Source organism: Chiloscyllium plagiosum, chromosome 22 (assembly GCF_004010195.1).
Source record: "Chiloscyllium plagiosum isolate BGI_BamShark_2017 chromosome 22, ASM401019v2, whole genome shotgun sequence".
NCBI classification, from domain to species: domain Eukaryota; kingdom Metazoa; phylum Chordata; class Chondrichthyes; order Orectolobiformes; family Hemiscylliidae; genus Chiloscyllium; species Chiloscyllium plagiosum.
The window spans coordinates 31,106,793-31,129,638 of NC_057731.1; the positions used below are offsets into that span (position 1 = coordinate 31,106,793).

Genomic DNA, 22,846 nt, shown 5'->3' on the forward strand with positions numbered 1-22,846 from the left:
CCTAGCATTTTATGCTCTGAAGGATTAGATTAGATTAGATTACTTACAGTGTGGAAACAGACCCTTTGGCCCAACAAGTCCACACCGACCCGCCGAAGCGCAACCCACCCATACCCCTACATTTACCCCTTCTTACCTGACCTGCACATCTTTTGGACTGTGGGAGGAAACCGGAGCACCCGGAGGAAACCCACGCAGACACGAGGAGAATGTGCAAACTCCACACAGTCAATCGCCTGAGTCGGGAATTGAACCCGGGTCTCTGTCGCTGTGAGGCAGCAGTGCTAACCACTGTGCCACTGTGCCGCCCATGGATGAAGGCCCAAATTTGGAGCAGTGTCATTCTGATACCAACAGCTCTGTATTACATCAGGAAAGGAGGCCACTCCCAGTTTTGGTGGTGTACCAGGGCAAAATGGAACATAAATCCATTGTAGAACTAGCATAATGCTTGTTTCACATCAGCAGGCACACCATCAACACCACAGCAAGCTAATTCTAGCCATATATGTGACTGCTTTCTCTCGTACAGGTCACCCATAAGATCCAGCCCATGACATTGCCCCTTGTTGAGCAATCCAAAAAACACGGGTTATAATTTTCAAATAAACACCGAAAACAGACTTGTTTATTTTCCCGTAGAGCATTGCTCTGTGCGATACTTTACGTCAGAGCACTAAATCATTGATTATGTTCAAAGTAATTCACACAAAGTTTGGTCTCCAAAGATATCAGGGGAAATGATCAGGCTTTTGGGGAGGTGGGGTCATGACTCGGGTTGGGGTTGGGGGAAACAACAAAAACGCCCGTAATGAACCTTAATCATTGAAAAATGAATTAATACATTCTCTTGAAGATATTTTCCATACCTGGTGTCAATGTTGTTTCAGTAAAGCCTGTCAAAACATTAAAAATAATGCATTATTAACAAGAATATTTGCCATTCTGCTTCAAGCCTCAGACATCATGTGATCCTTTTCAACAGCCTTAAAGAAAGATGGTTGATTTGGTCTGATTCAACTTTATGCCAAATCTTTTAAATTAATGCTCCCATCACCCAACATATTCAAATAGGATGTCCTTTCTGACTTTATTAAGTGTTCATCTAGTAATCTGACTGGAGGGCTTCAAACAGGGAAATTCAGGAAAAATGGGGAAGTGTCGACATGTTCAAGGTTCAAGCCTCTCCAGGAGGGGTAAAAGCAACATATAACAAACAATTTTGAATTGTCATTGAGAAATCAAACAGGCATTTTAGAAAAACACATCATCAGATACAGAACGGTGAGATGTAGATGAAAACTGAAATCTGATAGATACATAAGTAGAAGCGAGACAAGCATACGATCCAGAAGTAATAGAAAATTCTATTAAATGACGTCAATAAGGAAGTATATCCGGAGGCTCCATTATGGTATCAAAATCAGCAAGAAGGTTAGGGATAGAGTATCCAACAAGGCTAGGTTCTGAGCACCATGGTATAATTACTGAGGCGAGCCAAACACCATTTGACCAAATCAATTCACTTTAGCATTTCTATGAAGTGGGGCTTCCACACAAAGACACATAGAGCCATACAGCAGGGAAATGGGCTCTTCAGCCAACCATGTCTGTGCTGAACTGGAAAAACCAAACTATGCTCATTCCATTTACTCCTACTTGCCCCTAGCCGACAATGCCCTGGATCATTATGTCAGATAATCAGTAATATCCCTAACTGAGAAGGGACAACAGACTTTTAGATGATGTTTAGATTATAGCAATAATAGGGAGGAGTTAGACAGAATGCACAAATACTACATGAAACCAGAGATGTGATTCTTTGAGTACACTCATTACAATCAATTATTGTGATAGGCATAGCATCCCCAATATACAAATTAACAAATTCAATAAAATTTATTAAAGTCTTACTGACTTGTTGAGAATTCACTGCAGTACCCTGTAGAGGAACATATTCAACTTATTGAATTTGTCAAGTACATAGGAAGAATCTTTTACCGTTCTGACTCATAAAAATTTCAATATAACACATGAGAAAAAGACGATACATTTCAGATGTTGTGGGATTGACAAACAAATGATGAGAACAAAATGACAAGCGTTGGGGGCAGATTGTCAATATAGCATTCAATATATACAATATATGTACATCTACAAATAAAATGAAATGTGCAGCACACCTGCATAAATTTGGCAGTGCATGTCTTTGTTGTTATGGTGCCATCTTGGTATTTAAATGCAGTACTTACAAAGCCACGAGTATTCAGTTAATGATATCCTGTATAATATGGCAAAGCCACAGTTGACCAGAAAGACAAAATAAGCACCCTAGCCTGCTCACTCAGAGGGTCAGCCACCTCCTATAAAACAGTGGATGGCAAATTAAGAAGTGAACATTGTGGTCACAGTCACTGAGAGTAAATTTGTGACTGCCAGTGGTGAGAAATTTCAATGAGCACTGGCTTTGGAAATGAGGGTTATCACGGAAGTTGTTTCTTGGTGAGGATGATGTCAGGAATTTGTTCCGTGAGGACCCTGAGTGAATATAGCATTGTTTGTGGAGAGCTCTCTTCCTTTCCTCCTCCTCTCTCCTTGTACCACATTCTCATCTGTGCTGCCACACCAACTGCAGGCCTTGGAAGATGATGAGGGAACATAGGCTCAGGAGACCATCAGGCTGCTCTGTTGTTAGAGAGAGAGACATTGGTGGTGGTTTAACCTGAGGGTCACTATACAACAAGCAAGCGTAGCAACTGAAAAGGAGAGTCCTTCATAGAAACCTCAGTCAGTGCAGGGATTGAATCCAGACTGATGATATCAGTCTGCAATGCAAAACAGCCATTCAGCCAACTGATCTAACTGACCCCCATGATGATGATACATGATGATGATGATGATGGGGTAGCACGGTAGCTCAGTGGTTAGCACTGCTGCTTCACAGCACCAGGATCCCAAGTTCAATTCCAGCCTCAGGTCTGTGTGGAGTTTGCACATTCTCCCTGTGTCTGTGTGGGTTTCCTCCCACAGTCCAAAGATGTGCAAGTCAGGTGAAGTGGCCATGCTAAATTCCCCATAGTGTCAGGTGCATTAGTGGGAGAGAAATGGGTCTGGGTGGGTTACTTTTGTGGGCGGCACGGTGGCACAGTGGTTAGCACTGATGCCTCACAGCGCCAGAGACCCGGGCCACCTCAGGACAAAGAATGTATCTGTTTAACTTAGAAATACCCCCCATGATTTTATGAACCCCTATAAGGTCACCTCCTAGCTTTGGACGCTCCAGGGAAAATAGCCCCTGGAATTAGCAAGCGTTGTCATGTTCAAGGTTCATGACTGTCTATGGAATAGTCATTGATAAATCAAACAAGTAATTCAGAACAGTAAACCTTAACTAGAGAGTGGCGAGACTATTGCCAATGTATATGATAAGTAAAATCCGATCAGATATAAAAGTAGAAGTGAGACAGATTCTATTAAGAGACATGAATGAAGAAGCATATGAGGAGGCTCTTCTACAGTATCAATACCAGAGGAATGGTAGGGACCGATTTTACAACAAGGGTAGGCACCCAGCACCACAGTATAATTACAGAGGCATAATACCGGATCAAGACTTTCTGAAGTCAGAGAAATCATCCTATGTGAAAATGCTGGGTGATGGGAGTATTAATTTCAAACAATTGGCATAACATTATATCAGACCGAATCGTCTTCTTTCTTTAATATTGTTAAAATGATCACATGCTGTTTAGCCCATATCCCTCTAAACCCTTCCTATTTATATACCTATTCAATTGCTTTTTATATATTGTAATTTGTACCAGCTTCCAGCACTTCCTCTGGTGGCTCATTCCATACATGTATTACCCTCTATCTGAAAATGTTACCCCTTTATGCCCCTCTTAAATCTTTCCCCTCTCATTTCAAGCATGTGCCCTCTCGATTTCAACTCCCCCACCTCAGGACAAAGAATGTATCTGTTTAACTTAGAAATACCCCCCATGATTTTATGAACCCCTATAAGGTCACCTCCTAGCTTTGGACGCTCCAGGGAAAATAGCCCCTGGAATTAGCAAGCGTTGTCATGTTCAAGGTTCATGACTGTCTATGGAATAGTCATTGATAAATCAAACAAGTAATTCAGAACAGTAAACCTTAACTAGAGAGTGGCGAGACTATTGCCAATGTATATGATAAGTAAAATCCGATCAGATATAAAAGTAGAAGTGAGACAGATTCTATTAAGAGACATGAATGAAGAAGCATATGAGGAGGCTCTTCTACAGTATCAATACCAGAGGAATGGTAGGGACCGATTTTACAACAAGGGTAGGCACCCAGCACCACAGTATAATTACAGAGGCAAGGCCAACACAACTTGACCAGATCAATGCACTTTGTTATTTCATAAGATGGCCCTCATTTGTACGGTGTGGGACCTCCACAGAAAGAGTCAGATATTCAGCATAGAAACAGGCCCTTCAGCCCACCCTGTTTGTGATGACCTGTAAAAACCAAATTATATTCTCCCAATTGCCTGTACTTGCTTCATCACCTGTGATATCCTGGCATTTTACACTCTCAAGGAGGAAGACACACCTCTTGGAGCAGTGATTAGTCTGAGACCAACAGCTTTGTGTCATACCAGGAGAGCTGGTATTGCTGGTGTACCAGGAGGAAATGGAACAGTAGATGGCCCCTGACACACTTAGGTCTACATTTTAGTATAAACACTTAAGACAGAGCAGAGAAAAAAATTATTTTCTCAGAAGGTGATGGCTCTACGTGATAATCTACCTCAAAAAAGTAAATAATTGAATATATTTAGAGAGCCTGCAAAGGCTGGGGCTATTTTCCCTGGAGCGTCCAAAGCTAGGAGGTGACCTTATAGGGGTTCATAAAATCATGGGGGGTATTTCTAAGTTAAACAGATACATTCTTTGTCCTGAGGTGGGGGAGTTGAAATCGAGAGGGCACATGCTTGAAATGAGAGGGGAAAGATTTAAGAGGGGCATAAAGGGGTAACATTTTCAGATAGAGGGTAATACATGTATGGAATGAGCCACCAGAGGAAGTGCTGGAAGCTGGTACAAATTACAATATATAAAAAGCAATTGAATAGGTATATAAATAGGAAGGGCCTGTGCCCGAAACGTCGAATCTCCTGTTCCCTGGATGCTGCCTGACCTGCTGTGCTGTTCCAGCAATAAAGTTTCAACTTTGATCCGGTATTATAACAGAGACACACCAATCTATTGGGGGTGGATGTGGAGTTGAGTGGGAAGTGTTGAGAGACGCAAGTAAAACATGTGTAATGAAGTTTAATGACTGAAAAGTGAATAGGAACATTTTCTTGAAGATATTTTCCATACCTGATGTTGTTGATGTTTCTGTCGAAACATTAAAAATAATGAATTAGTAACAAGAATATTTTCCATACCCTTTAAGCTTCAGACCGCATGTGATCCTCTTAACAGCATTAAAGAAAGAAGATTGATTCAGTCTAATATAACTTTATGTCAATTATTTTAAATTAATGTTCCCATCATCCCACATTATTCATATAGGATATCCTTCATGCCTCTCTGAAATGGCAATCTTGTATTAAAACAGGGGCACCAATCTGATTGGAGGGTTTCAACAGGAATCTCCAGGGAAAATGGAATTAGCAAGTGTTGTCATGTTCAAGGTTCATGACTATCCAGGTCAGGGATGAGCAAAATGGAATAGTCATGGCGAAACCAAAACAGCAATTCAGAAAAAAAAACCTTAACTAGAGAGTGGCGAGAATGTTGCCAATGTAGATGATAATTGAAATTCGATAAGATATAAAAGTAGAAACGAGACAGCATAGAATCAAGATTGAAGAGAAAATTCTATTAAAAGATGTGAATGTTGGAGTACATGAGGAGGATCCACTACAGTATCAATACCAACAGGAATGGTAGGGATTGATTGTACAACAAGGGTTGGCTCCCAGCTCCACAGTACAATTACTGAGGCACACTCAACACAACTTGACCAGATCAATGCCCTTTGGTATTTCATAAGATTGCCGTCTCATTCATATGGAGTGGGACCTCCACAGAAAGAATGATATATCCAGCATAGAAACAGGGCCTTCAGACCACCATGTTTGTGCTGACCTGCAAAAACCAAACTATACTCTCCAATTAACCTGTACTTGCTCCATCACCTACAATGCCCTGGTATTTTACACTCTCAAGGAGGAGGAAGCAATTCTTGGAGCAGTGATTAGTTTGAGACCAGCAACTCTGTGTCACACCAGGAGAGGTGGTATTGCTGGTGTACCAGGAGGAAGTGGAACAATAGATGCCCTGACACAGTTTGGTCCACATTTTAGTATAAACACATCAGACAAAGCTGAGAAAAAAATTATTTTCTTGGAAGGTGATTGCTCTACATGATAAGTTACCTCAGAACAGTGAATCAGTGAATGAATTTTGAGAGGTGGAACAGGCTGGGGCTATTTTCCTTGGAGGATCAGAGGCTGAGATGTGACTTTATAGAGTTTTATAAAATCATGAGGGGCATAGATAGGCTAAACAGACACTTCCTTTGTCCTGGGGTGGGGGAATCTAAAACTAGAGGGCATAGGTTTGAAATGAGGGAGGAAAGATTTAAAAGAGACCCAAGGGGTAACATTTTCAGACAGAGGGTAGTATGTGTATGGAATGAGCCACCAGAGGAAGTGGTGGAGGCTGGTACAATTACAACATGTAAAAGGCAACTGGATAGGTATATGAATAGGAAGGGTTTAGAGGGATATGTTAGCAAATGGGACTAGATTTATTTCAGATATCTGGTTGGCAAGGAGGAGTTGGACTGAAAGGTCTGATTCCATGCTGTACAGCTCTGTGATTATTTGATTCTATGTTCAAGGGAATTTGACTAATTTTTGTTGATGAGGTACTCAGAGCAATGATTCGGGGTTTCTGGGGAATTTGGAAGCTCATGCTCTTATAGAATGGTGGAAATATCTCAAGGGGCAAAATGACCTTCTACTGCTCTTAGATCATCTCATGTAGATGCTATGCTGATTCTGCAAATATTGAAGCTCCAAAATCATTTGATGCTTTTGAACAGAATTAAAGAAATAAAAAGCAATCAAGCAATTTCTTGATGAGGTAATCGATGTCTATTTTATCTGTGCATGAGAAAGATACTGGAAACGTTGGCTAGAGACAGCAGTCTAGATACATGACAATTTTCTCATGTTATGAAGTTGTAGACATGTACTGTATCTTTAAGGAAGCTAAAACTTCTGGCTGGCACAGAATATGCTGAAAAATTTAGAAATATAACATTTGGCTGTGAAACAAAAAGCTGGAGCTGCATTGCCATGATACACAACAACTTCAAATTCAGCCAATCAATTTACATTATACCCCAGAATCCAAAATCCAATTGAACTTGAATTTTACTGTTTTGGATGACAGCAAACCAATGAGCCGGTCTGATGTTTTAGGGTTTTTGGGTATTTTGAACAGTTGAGGAGAACAGCATAGAGCAGCCAGGCCCAACAGGCTGCCAGCAGAATCGCTCTCTGAAAGATACCTGTCCCTAAGAAAGTTGTGCGGCAGAAGACTGAAAATGACCTAGAGGAATCTACAGAGGAAGTTCGACATCTGAAGATGACAACTGGTTTTGAAAATTGATATGCCGTAAATTTAAGAGGGAATTTAGAGTGGGGGCTAAAAATAGGTGTAAGAGAAAGGAGTTGTAAATAGTTGTTGTTTAATGTTCTCTTTTAGACTTAAAGAATAAAATTGTTAATTTTTTCTTTAAATAGTAATATTTGGGATTGTTCTTTGCCACTCAAAATTTACCAGATTACAGTGTGATGTTAGCTTCTGTGTGCCTGGTTGAAATTAGCAGAAGGGTTTATCTCATGTCACAACAGTTAAATTTCGAGAATTAAATATTGCGACTGACACAGCGTCCCCAAATGTGCAAGCTGACAAATTAAATCAAATTATTTTAACTATTACTGACCTGTTGTTGTATATCCACAGTATCCTATAGAGGAACACAATCCAACTTACTAAATTTGTCAAATATGTAAGAAGAATCTTTTACTATTTCTACTCAAAAATATTGAAATAGCACAAAGAGATTATAAACATCAAGTATTATTAACCTTGACAAACAAGTGACGAGGAGAAAATGATCAGAGGGAGCTTATCACAGCCAAGGTACAAGATATACAATATTTAATAAAATGAAATAAAATGAAATGTGTGCACACCAACACAAATTCAGCAGTGCAAATCTTTGCTATTAAGGATTAATCTCTGTACTTAAATGCCGTGTATATTCAGTCAATTATAGCCTGTACAATGTAAATGTATTTTGGCTGACAAAATCACAGTTGACCAGAGACACAATAAAAACAACCTTGCGTGGTCACTCAGAGGGTCAATCACCTCCAGTAATAAAGCAGATGGCAAATTGAGAGGTGAATATTATTGTCTCAGTCACTGACAATACAGCTTTCTCTGTTCGTGGTAAAAAATTTCAATGAGCACATGCTTTGGAAATGAGAGTTGTCATGGATAGTTTTCCTTGGTGATGTTGATGTCAGGAGTTTTTTCCTTGAGGACCCTGGGTGAATATAGCATTGTATAGAGAGCTGTCTCCCTTTCCTCCTCCTCTGTCCTTGCATTATATCCTCCTCTCTGCTGCCACACTGACTGCAGGCCTGGGAGAATGATCATTAACCATCCTCCTACCAAACCATATGGCTGCTCTGTGAATACAGAGAGAAAGAGACATGACTGTTGGTGGTTTAACCTGAGGGTCACCACTCCCCATGCTGACAAGGGCTGACAAGGAGAATCCTTCATGGAAATCTCAGTCAATGTTGGAATTGAAACCACACTGATGGTGTCACTCTGTTCACAAAATGGCCCCATCCAGCTGTCTGATCTAACTGACTCCCCTGATGATGATAAGTCAAGCAATATGAAAGAGAGCAAGTGATTGGAGCTGTACCCTTGAAATACAAAGGAAAACCTTCATCACATGGGAAACTACTTCCTGAAAGTGTCAGCAATTTTAAACATCAGGAAAAAACTCTCAAGATTCTCATCCTTATGAAAACCCAATTGAAATCTAATCCTGACTGGAAGGTGGATGTTCCTGATGATATAATGTGTCATTACCAGGACATAATTCGAATGCCTGTCCAATGCCTTCATCAAAATCAGGACTGTATCAACTCATTCACAACCTGGGCATGATGAAAGCATTTTTTCGACTCAAACAGGTTTTTGAAACAGTACAGAACAGACCTGTCCTGACATAATATCCTGGAATACACCATACACTGCAGGAAAAGAAATCACACATTACCTGAACTCAACTACACTGATTCACAAAAGTAGAAACAAGCTTTCTTGATGTCCCATTCTCAGATTTATCACCTATTGTGTTAATGATAATACACTAATAAATATAAATTTAAATATTTACTAAAAAAAACACTTACCAGAATTAATGTAAGGACATTGATAACAGAAATCTGGGCAGCAGTTGCCATTGTGAACACAGTTGTGATCGCAGGAACATCCTGATGAATATCTTCCGCAGTTGTATCGGCATGAACCAACAGTGAATGCTGTGTTAGGTTTGAAGTTATGTTAATTATAAACAAAGTTTCAGATTACAATGACCAGAGAAATATAATGAACATCAATCATTGAAAATGAATCAATACATTATTTTGAAGAAACCTTGCATACGTGCTGTCCATACTGTTATAGGGGCCACAGCAAAATATAAAAAAGAATGTTTTTGTAACAAGAATATTTGCCATATCCATTCCAGCCTCAGACATCATGTGATCACTTTCAACACCATTGAAGAAAGAAGATTGATTCCGTCTGATATAACTTTATGTCAACTGTTTCAACATAGTACTCCTATCAGCCAGCATTTTCACATAGGATGCCCTTCATGACTTTATTAAGTGTTGATCCGGTATTATACTAGTGGCACCAATCTGGCTGGAGTGATTCAAAAAGGGACCTCCAGGAAAAATTGGCAGGTGTCAACATGTTCAAGGTTCTAGACTTTCCAGTTGAGGGATTAGCAATATTGGAAAATCAATTCTAAATTGTCGTTGAGAAATCAAACAGGCAATTCAGAAAAGAAGCTCCTCAGTGAGAGAGTGATTGGAGATGATAGTTGAAGTCCTATGGACGTATAAGTAGAAGCCAGACAAGAGTATGATCAAGACGGAATGGACGAGTGCATTAAAAGACATGAGTAAAAAAGGTTATGAGGAGGCTCCAGTGGAGCATCAGTACCAGCGAGAATTGCAGTGATAGATTGTACACCAAGGATAGCTTCCTAGCACCACAACATAATTACTGAGATGAACCCGATGCCAGTTAACAAGTTCACCTGACTTCAGTCTTTCGTGAGATGGCCCTTTGATTTGTCTGACGTGAGACCTTCCCATGAAGTCATGGATGCATACAGCAATGGTCGGCCAACCATGTCAATGCCGACATACAAAAACCAAACTATACTCATCTCATTTCCCTGCATTTTGTCTATAGACTATGATGGCCTGGCATTTTATGCTTTCAAGGAGGGAGAGCAACTCTTGGAGCAGTGGCAAGTCTGAGACCAGCAACTCTGTGTCACACCAGGAAAGGTGGTCACTCCCAGTACAACTGGTGTACCAAGAGGAAATGTATCCACAGATACAAATGAATCCACACTTTGGTCCATATTTTAGCATCAACACTTAAAATAGAGCTGAGAAGATATTTATTTTCCCTAAAAGTGGTTGTTCTACATAATACTCTACATCAGAGCAGTGAATAATTGAATATGTTGAAGGTACTTTAGACCAACGTCGGTCTATCAAGGTATCGGGGTAATGATTAAGTGTTGTGGGGTGTGTTGAAGGAAGTAGGCAAAGTACATGAAATGAACTTTAATCATTGATAAGTAAATCAATACATTTTCTTGAAGATATTTTCCATACCTGCTGGCCCTGTTGTTTCAGGAATGACTGTCAAAACATTAAAAATAAAGAATTAGTAACAAGAATATTTGCCATATCCATTCAAGCATCATACCACTTGTCACCCTTTTCAATAGCATTAAAGATAGAAGTTTAATTTGATTTGATAAAAGTTTATGCCAGTTGTTTAAAGTAATGCTCCCAATACCCAGCATATTCACATAGGATGTCACTTATGACTTTATTAATTGTTGATCCAATATTATAATAGAGGCACCAATCTGACTGGAGGAATGTAAGCAGGGAGTTCCAGGAAAAATGGGGAATTGATAGGTGACAAAATGTTCAAGGTTCTAAACTTTCCAGTTCAGGGAAAAGCAATACTAGAAAATCAATATGAAGCTGTCTTTGAGAAAACAAGCAATCAATACAGATAAAACATTCTCAACTAAAAGTGGTGAGATTTTAGCAGATGTAGAAGATAATTGAAATCCTGTGGACATATGGGTAGATGCCAGACAAGTTTACAAACGAGCAGATGTGAATAAAGAAGTATATGAGGAGAATCCATAAGCTCATTGATATACAAGCAAGAATGGTAGGGATAGACTGCACAACAATAAGAGATTCCCAGCACCACAGCATAATTACTGAGGCGAACCCAAGACCATTTGACAAGGTTGGCTTACTTTAGTCTTTCATGAGATAGCCCTTTGATTTGTATGAAGTGAAACTTCCACACGTAGAGTCATGGAGGCATACAGCATAGAAACAGGCCGTTCGGCCAACCAGGTCTCTGCTGACAAACACATTCCAAACTATACCTGCACTTGCTCCCTAGTCTACAATGCCCTGGCATTCTACGCTCTCATGAAGGAAGACGCTACTCTTGAAGTAGTGATCAGTCTGAGACCAGCAGCTCTGTGTCACACAAGGAGAGGTGGCCGCTCCCAGTATTACTGGTGTATCAGGATAGCAATCACTGGCAGTTGTTTATAATCAAAACTGCAGTATTAATGTAAGGTACATGAAATCAAGAATTTAAGTGCACTACAATGCTTGTGGGCAATACAGTTATGGGTAATCCCAAATTGCATATAGACAATATTAACCAAATCAACATTAATGATGCAAAACATGAACTCCTGGTGTGTACCAATGTGGAGTGTGGTATTCATCTCCAGAACAGTATACTGAGGAGCCAGTTAGTGATTAAACCATTCTAGACTTGATATGCAATGTGACAGCACAATGGCTTTAAGAGATGCACTTTGTCCTTTTCTTTGAAGAGGTTCAAAGAGGGGAAAAGGTGTGGATCTAATAAAATAAACAGCTTGTGAGGCCTTCGGATTTTGTTTTAAAAAGTTGGAGCAATAGAAGTAGCCTGAATGGACAGGGTTAAGCTCCCCCAGAGCCAGTTTTTTAGTTTTGGCTTTTAGTAACAGTTGCTGGGGTCCTGAAGAGGGTTTGGAAGTTGTAGTATATCTTTCCCTGCAACTCTGTTTTCTTTTAAAGGTTTTCATCCTCGAATGGAGGATTGCATGAGACTATCTATTTTACTGAATTTGCCTTTACTTAAGTATGTTAATGGAATGTTACAATATTGCAATAGCTAGTGTTTAGTACAGGTAGACGACCCTTCATCCGAAATCCAAAATATTTCAAAATCTGAAGTTTTTTTCTCATTAACAAGGTTGTTTAGCGTGCAAACAGTTAACCTAACTCCACACCCACTTGATGCGTGTCACTTAGATGTGATGAGTGGGAGAATGACCCAGCACTGGCAAGCCTCAATTCTGTTACAGGGCTCGTTTTACTCACAGTGTATCTACTGTTGGGTAAGAGTTTTAAAAATTTAAACATCAAAATGTCACTTATTCTGAAATTTGAAAAATTCAGAATTCTGAAAACCAGCTGGTCCCAAGCATTTCGGATAAAGGATAGTTCACCTGTAGTTAAACAATCTATTATTGTTAAGTTTTCCAGTAGAGTTTTATTCCAACTTCTTTCTTTTGATGAATTTGAACTACAGTGTATGAGTAAAGTGTGCTTTGCTACAAGACTAGTACTTTCAGCAATGTAGGGGAGTCCAGAACTAGAGGACATAGGTTTAGGGTGAAAGGGGAAAAATTTAAAACCGACCCAAGGAGCAACTTTTTCAGGCAGAGGGTGGTGTGTGTATGGAAAGAGCTGCCAGATACAATGGTGGAAACTAGTACAATTACAATATTTAAATGGCATCTGGATTGGTGTGTGAATAGGAAGGGTTTAGAGGGATGTGGCCAAGTGCTGGCAAATAGGACTAGATTAGGTTAGGATGGTCAGCATGGATGAGTTGGACTGAAGAGTCTGTTTCCGTGCTGGACATCTCTGTGACTGTATGACTCTGTAATAGGTGGCCCCGGTCCCAAGTAGGTCTGGCATTATGTTGGATTCACTTTGGCACTCACATCATCAACACAACACTAAGCTAATTTTAGCCATAAACATGACCACTTTCTCTCCTACGGGTAACCAATAAAATTCAGCCCATGATGTTGCTCCTTGTTGGGGAATCAAAAAAAATGCAATTTTAGAATAAACACTGAAACTGGTTGCTCCGTGCAATAATGTACATCAGAGCAGCGAATCATTGAATAAATTCAAAGCAATTTAGAGCAAGAATGGTGTATAAAGTTATCAGGGGTAATGATTAAGAATTGGAGGTGGGTGTGGGGGTTAATGGCAAGTGTTGGGGGAACCAAGCAAAACACATGTAATGAACTTTAATGATTGAAATGTGAATCTTGAAGATATTTCCCATACCTGTCGCTGATGTTGATTCTGTCAAAACATTAAAAATAATGAATTAGTAACAAAAATATTTTCCATATCCATTCAAGATTCAGACCCCATGTGATCCTTTTAACAGCATTAAAGAAAGAAATTGATTTGGTCTGATATAACTTTATGCCAATTATTTTAAATTAATACTCCCATCACCCAACATATTCACATAGGATACCCCTTACAACTTTATTAAGTATTGATCTGATATTAAAACAGGGGCACCAATCTGATTGGAGGGATTCAACAGGTAACTCCAGGAAAAAAGTGGGGAATTAGCAAGTGTTGTCATGTTCAAGGTTCAAGACTTTCCAAGTCAGGGATAAACAACATTAGAAAACAATATTGAGTTGTCATTGAGAAAACAAACAGTCAATCCAGAAAAAAAAATCTTCAACTAGAGAGTGGCGGGACTGTTGCCAGTGTACATGGTAATTGAAATCCGATAAGAAATGAAAATAGAAGCAAGACAAGCTTACAATCGAGAAGGAAGAGAAAGTTCTATTAAAAGACATGAATGAAGAAGTACATGAGGAGGCTACACTACAGCAAGAATGGTAGGGATTGATTGTACAACAAGAGTAGGCTCCCAGCTCCATAGTATAATTACTGAGGCAAGCCCATACAACTTGACCAGATCATTGCATTTTAGTATTTCATGAGATGGCCGATCTCATTTGTATGAAGTGGGACCTCCACAGAAAGAGTCATAATGTCATTCAGCATAGAAACAGGTCCTTCAGCCCACCATGTTTGTGCTGGTCTGAGAAAACCAAACTATACTCTCCCATTTACCAACACTTGCTCCATCACCTACGATGCCCTGGCATTTTACACTCTCAAGGAGGAAGACACAACTCTTGGAGCAGTGATCATTTTGAGACCAGCAACTCTGTGTCATACAGGAGAAGTGGTATTGCTGATGTACCAGGAGGAAATAGAACAATAGATGGTCCCTGACACACTTTGATTCACGTTTTAGTATAAACACATTAGACAGAGCAGAGAAAAAAATTATTTTCTCGAAAGATGATTGCTCTATGTGATACTCTACCTCAGAACAGTGAATCATTGAATGTGTTTAGAGAGGCTGAATAGGCTGGGGCTATTTTTCCTGGAGCTTCAAAGATTTGGAAGTGACCTTAAAGAGGTCTAAAAAATCATGAGGGGCATGAATAGGTTAAATGGACAAGGATTCTCTGTCAAAAGATTAAATATAATGCATTAGTAACAAGTATATTTGTCATGTCCTTTCAAGTTTCGATCCCATGTGATCCTTTTCAACACCTTAAAGAAAGAAGATTGATTTGGTCTGATATAACTTTATGCAAATTGTTTTAGACTAATACTCCCATTGCCTAGCATACTCACATTAGATGTCCTTTATGTCTTTATAAAGTGTTGATCCGGTACTAAAACAGGGGCACCAATCTAACCGGAGGGATTCAAAAAGGGAGCTCCAGGAAAAATGGGGATCTGGCAGATGTCGACATGCTCAAGGATCGAGACTTTACAGTTGAGGGATAGGCAATATTGGAAAACCAATATTGTCATTGCAAACTCAGATAGGCAATTCAGAAAAAGAATCATCCTCAGCTAGAGAGTGGTGAGACTGTTATATTTGCTATCACATGCAGATGGTATTTAAAATGCCATAGATATTTAAGGGGAAGCCAAACAAACAAAAAAATGTGGAGAAAGAATAGGCAATTCCATTAAAAGATAAAGTGACCATAGATGCATATGAGGAGGCTCCACTCGAGTATCAATACCATTATGAATGGAAGGAATAGATTAAACAACAAGGGTGACATCACAAGACCATTAAGATTTTGAAGCAGAATTACTTCATCTCAAATCTGCTTCAACATTCAATCATGACTGATATGTTTCTCAAACCCATTCTTCTGCCTTCCCTCATAGTCCCAGATCTCCTTACTAATCAAGAAACTATCTATCACTGTCTTAAAGACATACAATAACTTGGCTCCACAGCCTTCCACATCAATGAGTTCCACAGATTCACTACCCTGTGGCTGAAGAAATTCCCCTTCATCTCAGTTGCAAAGGATCAGCCTTTGATTGAGGCTGTGTCCTTGATTACTTGTCTCTCCTACTGGTGAAAACATCTTCTACACTTCTACTCTATCCAGGGCTCTCAGTATTCAATGAGGTTCCCCTCATCCTCTGAACTCCATCAAATATAGAGCCATAATTCTCAATCACTTCTCATATGACAGGTCCTTCATCCCTGGCATCATTATTGTAAATCTCCCCTGGATCCCCTCCAAGGCAAGCACATCTTTCCTTGGCCCATATGTGGCCCAACTATTCTTTGACATTTCCTGAAGGGTTATCATACAAATATGTGCCCGAGTTTTAAAAGATACAGTTATCTCAATGACGGGTTCTGAGTTCACATTTTGATTGATTGCATGCAGATGCCATTGAAGAATTATTTGTCTTCAAATTACCTTGTCAAGGGCAACTAGGGATGGGCAATAAATGCTGGCCATCCCAGTTAGTATTCTTTTAGAGACAAGTTATTGGAGCTCATTGTGTTTACTCTGTTGCTTTGTTCAGACACTGGAAGAAGAGAGTTAAGATGCAACAGCACCAGGGCAGTATGTGCAGAGTGAGCTTCGCCCAGTGATAGTATGTGCAATTGGGATCATTTGTGGATCCAAAAGTCATCAGCAAAATGACAATTCTTTGTTTAGCTCCGAGGCTGGCAAAAAATTTGGGTGTGTACAGTACAGGTAGAGCAGGTTCCAGACTGCGTTAAAGGAACCTCCCCTCCACCTCCCCCCCCCACCCCACCCAAGAATATAAATTAGAAGCAGAAAAAGAGTATTTGGCCCCTTGAGCCTGCTTTGTCATTCAGTAGGATAATAGCTGATCTTAATGTGTTCTCAGTTCCACATTTTGCCTACCCCTGTTACTGTTTGACTCCCTTCCACGTTAATCATCTAGCTATCACTGCCTTAACAATACTCAATCACTCTGACTCTATCATTTTTGGGAACACAATTCCAGGAACTTACTAATCTCTGAGAGAAAAAAATTCCCCCATCTGCATCTTAAATCCTTATTTTTAAACTGTCTCCTAATTCGCCAAATACAATAATTAAGATTAATTGATGCAACAGACATATCATCAGAAAATGCAAAAAACAACAAATGAAAAGAAAATGAATTGAAATAATACTGACCTGATGTGAGATAGGAATCACAGTATCCTGTAAAGGAACACATTCAGCTTATTTGACTTTGCAATTATTTTGAGGCATACTCTACCATTAATAGTCAGAAAGGGAAATAGTTAACATTGGGTACTATTGGCATTTATGAACAAAAGGACAGGACCAAAGACTCACATGTGCAGCCAATCTGTCACCCATGACACAATGTATACAGCTCCACCACCATCCAGAAATAAAATAAAATCTCAGGCAAATTATGAAAGAAGGAAAGTTCGCACCTGAGCGAAATTATCCAGTAGAGCCTTCCTAGATTTCAATACCAAACTTTCGCATGAGGTGATTCCATCTTAGCCAGAAGCCAGTTCAGGTGTTGTTTTAAGGAACTCAGTGAATTAGTTTTCACTGCTTGAGTAATCACCCTTCTTGGGGAAAGATAATTAGACTCTATTAACATCTATTCCCATCTGCCCTTATACAACATGAAATTGTGACCCACTCTGTCTTCCTTATCCTATTTAGTTGAAACAAACAGAATGCATCTATACAGTTTACTTCCTATCTCTCTCCTGATATAGCATCCTCATTGTCCAAGGATTGCTTTACCACAATATCAATATTGGACAAGGTGTGGAGGATGATTCCTACAATTACCATACTTGGGGTTTGTGGGATCATCTGTGCAAATGGTGATATTCTGCATCACCATCTAGCCACCTAGCCAACAGATTTAACTAACCCTCCCTTAATTCCTCTAGTTTCTTGAAAACCTCAATTAAGACTGCTGTCAGTTTTTCCTTCTCTGTAGTGAATAATTCCAATTCTTTAAGCTTTTCTTGACAACCTGGTTACAAGCTGAGAATGAACATGTAGGCCTCTGCACAATCGTCCACCCCAACACCCACTCTCGCCCTAACTCACCTCCTCTCAGGCTTTGTGCAAATACCAAAACCTTATCATCATATGCGGGACAAATTTTAGATTCATGTGAACTAAAGTAACATTTGTGCAGTGAATTTACAATGATAAAATATCTCAAAGTTTACATATTGAAGTAGATTTTACACAGCATCTCAAAGGAGGAAGATAGGCAAAAAAAAGGGATTCATTTGCACCATTTGCAGCCTGGTCAGCTGAATGTACAGCCGTTGGTAATGGACTAATTAAATTCAGACATGTTCAAGCAGTTGGAATTTGCAGATTGCTGAAGCCTAGCCGGATGGTAGATCGAACGGGATTACAGAGATAAAGAAGGAGGTGGGGGGGAGGCAGGAGGCATTGGAACAATTTGAAAATATTGATGAGAATTTCAAAATCAAGGTATTTCTTCTCTAGGAACCAAAACCCATTAGCAAGTACATGGGAAAAAAGCTGAGTGGGACTTGCTGCAAGTTAGGACAGAGGCAGCAACGCTTTGATTGACCTCATATTCATAGAGAGTAAAGGATAGGTGGGCAACCAGGAGTTGGAATATTCATGTCTAGAGATAATAGTTCTGATTGTAGGTTTCAATGCAGAGGCAGAAAAGGGCATAATAGGATAAAGCATTGCTTTCTTCCTTCAATTGTGTGATACAAAACCTACTTATCATTCACAAATATTTCATTTAAGTTGTTTGATTCAAAATAGATATTAGCATAAAAAACTTTGTGTCATTGCTTGTTGTTGGCAAAGATTTTCTCTGGTTGCTCTGCAGTAATGATTCTGAATACTGTAAATAGTTGGAAAAATTCCTGTTGTGACTTTGTATAACAGTATATTAATCTCTTTGATGCTTCTTGATTAGGAAAGATATCTTTCATCACATTTATGCCATCATTAATTAAATAGCAATTCTTCCCTGTCCATGAAATCAGCCCACGGACCTGTTTCAACAAATTGCATCTCCTTTCTTGCTGTATATCAACCTGGTTTCTGTCCAGGCTCTTTTATATCAGCAATCTGTCCAATCTAGCTTTAAAACATTGAGTTTAGTAAGTTGGGTGACAGACTAATCTTTACAATAGCCACTAAAACTCTGTTGTTATTCTTTGTTCAAAGTGTAGCCATGATTGGTTTTGATTCAAGGACTTGTTCTGCTTCTTTGGGTATAAGGCCAAAAGGAATACCAGAATCATAAACAAGGAGGAAATTAGCTCTAGTCTACAAAAAAACCATAGACAACTCTCTCATTTGAGAGAGGCAAATGATTGCATACTGCTTGAAAGGTATCGCGGCACATCAAAGATAGGGTAAGACAAGGAAGCAGGCGTTCATAAACTATCAAAGCCAATCTGGTGCCATTCTGCACCAGATATTAACAATCTAGCCAGTTGGGCTAACAGGCCCCTCAGTCACTAATATAATTAAAAAAACACAATAAGAACTCTCCACAGATGTTGCAGAGTTGCTATTTCTAACTTTTTCTGCTTTTATTTCAGATTTTTAGCATCCATAGAATTTACCTTAGTTAAATCTCCCTGTTTTCTTTGAGATTTAAGATGTTGATTTATGGTCAGCATTAAAATAAAAAGTTTTTAGTCTTTTGTTTGAAAAATGTAATCACAACTTATTTGACCATGGATGGCTTCAACCTGATTTCAAGGACTGCATTCAAGTATGGTACCCTGAATTGTCAGAAACTAAATTAAAATATGCTTAATTTAGAGTAATATGTTGCGAAATGATTTAAGTTTCATTAAAATGTTGTGTGTCATGATATTAAACACTTGCCTATTACCTGTAATGCAGATTTCAAACAATCTATGGGCTGATATTGTCATTGATTTTAATACACAGGATCATTTAGTGGATTGGAGGAGATTTGCAGAGGCTGAAGGGAGGGTTGGCTTGCAGGTTGTGAGGTTCATCTGAGGATTACTCAAATAGCCTTGGTGCCAAAGTTATGAGGGATCTTCATCCAATTCTAACCATTGCTCAGATACTATTTCTCTAGAATGTTGACATTAACAACATTAATCATCTTAAATATTACTAAGATAATCAGTTTTTGAAATGTTTGTTTTACAAGTATAACATCATCCCTGCAAAATGTTGCACTGTCAGAACGATCCCCTTCCAGTACCATTGGTTTCTCATTTCCCCACCAGAGACACCTTCCAAAGCAGCAAAAATGAGAATGAAGTCAACAATGTGAAAGGCACATCTCAAAGCCGTACAGTGTAATGAACTGAATTTCTGCAGCTCAGGTTGAATTGATTTCGACAAATGAGTCAGTATAGCACAGAGATGTCTTGACAGTAATCCAATGAATTATATTATGCAGCACAAAAAAAGCATCTAATATTGTCAGGACGCAGTAACATGAATTCACAACAACCTTAAAGAAAATCTCATTGGTACATTGGCTGTTCCTCAGTACTTTCAAAGTTTTATCTTTATTGTGTATTGTGTATTGTGTAAGTGGAGTGAAATGCCAATTTAAGAGCCCGATCATATCATGTCATTGGCCTTTTCAGACAGACAGATCTCTTTCTAACGTTGTTCCTTGTAGAGTGAACATCTCCTTCATCAAGCTCCTGCTGCTTAACACTTTAGCCTCCTAGTCCTTTTTGGAGCTTAACAGTCTTGAACATATACTTGAAGATTAGTTTATTTTCTGAAAGTTCTCTTACCATTACTCATGTAAGAACATTGCTCACAGAAATCATTGCAACAATTGCCGTTAGTCCAACAGTTGTAATCACAGGAACAATCTGATGAATATCCCCCGCACTTGTAATGGCACGAGCCATATCCTGTAAAACAGTGAATATTAAGTTAGATTAGAAGTTATTTCTAATTTTAACAGGATCACAAATTGCAATTTTGCATTAGTCCTCCAGTGAGAAACAAAATCTGAAAGGAAATTATATAGTAGTTATAATGGAAGACATTAATTATACAAATGTAAACTGGGATAGTGGCAGCGTAAAGGGCAGAGATGGTCAAGAGTTAGGAACACAAGGGGGCAAGATGGAACTGGGCCTGATAGACTTAAAACAAAGATTGATGGGAAAAAGTATAGCTGATTAATGCGCTACCTTCAAAAAAGAGATAATTCGGGCATAGCCAAAGAATACTTCCTCAAAGGAAAAAGCAGGACAAACAAGTTTGGGTTCCCTGGATGATAAAGGAAATAGAAATCAAGAAAAAGAAAGTAAAGATTGCTTATGGCAGGTAAAAGGTAAAAAATACAATTTAGAATCATACTGAACATAGAAATTCCAGAAGAGAGGGTAAAATTGAAATATTAGAAGCAAAGTGGGATTATGAAATTAGACTAGCAGCTAACATGAGAGGACATCTCAAAGTCTTCCACAGGTTAATTAAGAAGAGACCATACTTTTTACACATGGAAATTGTTGGCATGGCCAAGGTTTTAAATTATTGTGTGTGTCTGTATTTATTGAAAAAGATGATGATACCTGAGTCATGGCGACAGATGAGAAAATTCATTCAATTGTCAAGCTCAAAATTGAAAAGGAAGAGGTACTGTATAGATGGTTTGCACTTAAAGCTAACAAAATACTGGAACACAATGAAATTAATACAAGAATATTGAAAAAAATGAGAGCAGAAATTGAGGAGACATGGAGCCATAATTTTTCAGTCTTCCTTAACCTCAGCAATGGTGCCAGAAGACTGGAGAATTGTAAACATTATGCCCATGCTCAAAAATGTTGTAAGGATAAGCCTAACAATTACTGACCTGTCATCAGGGGCATGAAAACTTTGAGCAACAATCATTCCAGATAGAATTAATAGCCCCATCAATAAATTTAGGTTAATTAAGGAGAAACACCTTAGATTTTCCAAGGGAAAATTATGTTTAAATAACTTATGGAGATTTTTGAAGAGATAGCAGAGAGGTTTGAAAAGAACAATCCTGATGATGTGGTGTACATGGACTTCCAATAGGTGTTTAATAGTACAACAGACCTGTAAGCAATGTTGAAGCTCATGGAATAAGCAATGTGGGTACAAAATTGGCTGAATAACTGGAAACAAAGAATAATGATTGATCTATTTTGGGGGAAGGTTTGTAGTGGAGTTTCCAGGGGTCGACATTGAGAAACATGCTTTCCTTTTGCTTTGATATAGATCAATGATCGAGACCTTGGTGTACAGACACAATTTCAATATTTTCAGACAATTAAAACTTGGAAACATTGTAAACAGCAAAGAGTACAGCAAAGTACTCCAAAAATACATTGGCAAGTTGGTGGAGTGGGCACATGGATGACAAATTAAGTTCAAAGCAGAGACATTTAGGATAGTGCATTTTGGTCAAAAGTATGGAGAAACCGAATAAAATGAAAGTTAAACTCGAAGCATGTTTAGGAACAGACAGAAACTAGTTGCATATGTACAGGATAGCTGGAGAGAGCAGTTGATATATGAGTGAATATCCTAGGCTTTATAAATAGGAGCATACAATATAAGAGCAAGGAAGATGTGCTTAACTTGTATAAGACGCTAGTTACACCTCAGCCAGGTTATTGTGTACAGTTCTTAATATCACTCTTCATAATGGATGTGAATGCATTGGAGAAAGTGCAGAAGAAGTTTACAACATAAGAAATACAAGTAGGAGGAGGCCATCTGGCCCTTCAAGCCCTCTCTGCCATTCAATAAGATCATGGCTGATCTTTTCGTGGACTCAGCTCCACTTACCAGCCCTCTACCACAACCCTTAATTCCTTTACTGTTCAAAAAATTATCTATATTAGCATTAAAAACATTCAATGAGGAAGCCTCAACTACTTCACTGGGCATTAAAATCCACAGATTCACAACCCTCCCTTCTTAAGTCGGTCCTAAATTTGCTCCCCTTAATTTT

The 22,846-nt window shown here is 38.9% G+C and overlaps 1 protein-coding gene across 1 annotated transcript in view; it reads right to left on the bottom strand.

Moving 5' to 3' along the window:
- Positions 1 to 837: 837 nt before the first annotated feature.
- Positions 838 to 22,846, bottom strand: part of LOC122561395 (poly(U)-specific endoribonuclease-like) — a 28,163-nt gene continuing 6,154 nt past the window's right edge. The window contains exons 2-9 of the mRNA XM_043713159.1: positions 20,640 to 20,762; positions 17,038 to 17,064; positions 13,805 to 13,822; positions 11,021 to 11,047; positions 9,512 to 9,640; positions 8,017 to 8,040; positions 5,373 to 5,390; positions 838 to 896 (exon numbers count right to left, since the gene is read on the bottom strand). Coding sequence (XP_043569094.1) covers positions 838 to 896; positions 5,373 to 5,390; positions 8,017 to 8,040; positions 9,512 to 9,640; positions 11,021 to 11,047; positions 13,805 to 13,822; positions 17,038 to 17,064; positions 20,640 to 20,762 — 425 coding nt within the window. The remainder of the gene's footprint in view (positions 897 to 5,372; positions 5,391 to 8,016; positions 8,041 to 9,511; positions 9,641 to 11,020; positions 11,048 to 13,804; positions 13,823 to 17,037; positions 17,065 to 20,639; positions 20,763 to 22,846) is intronic.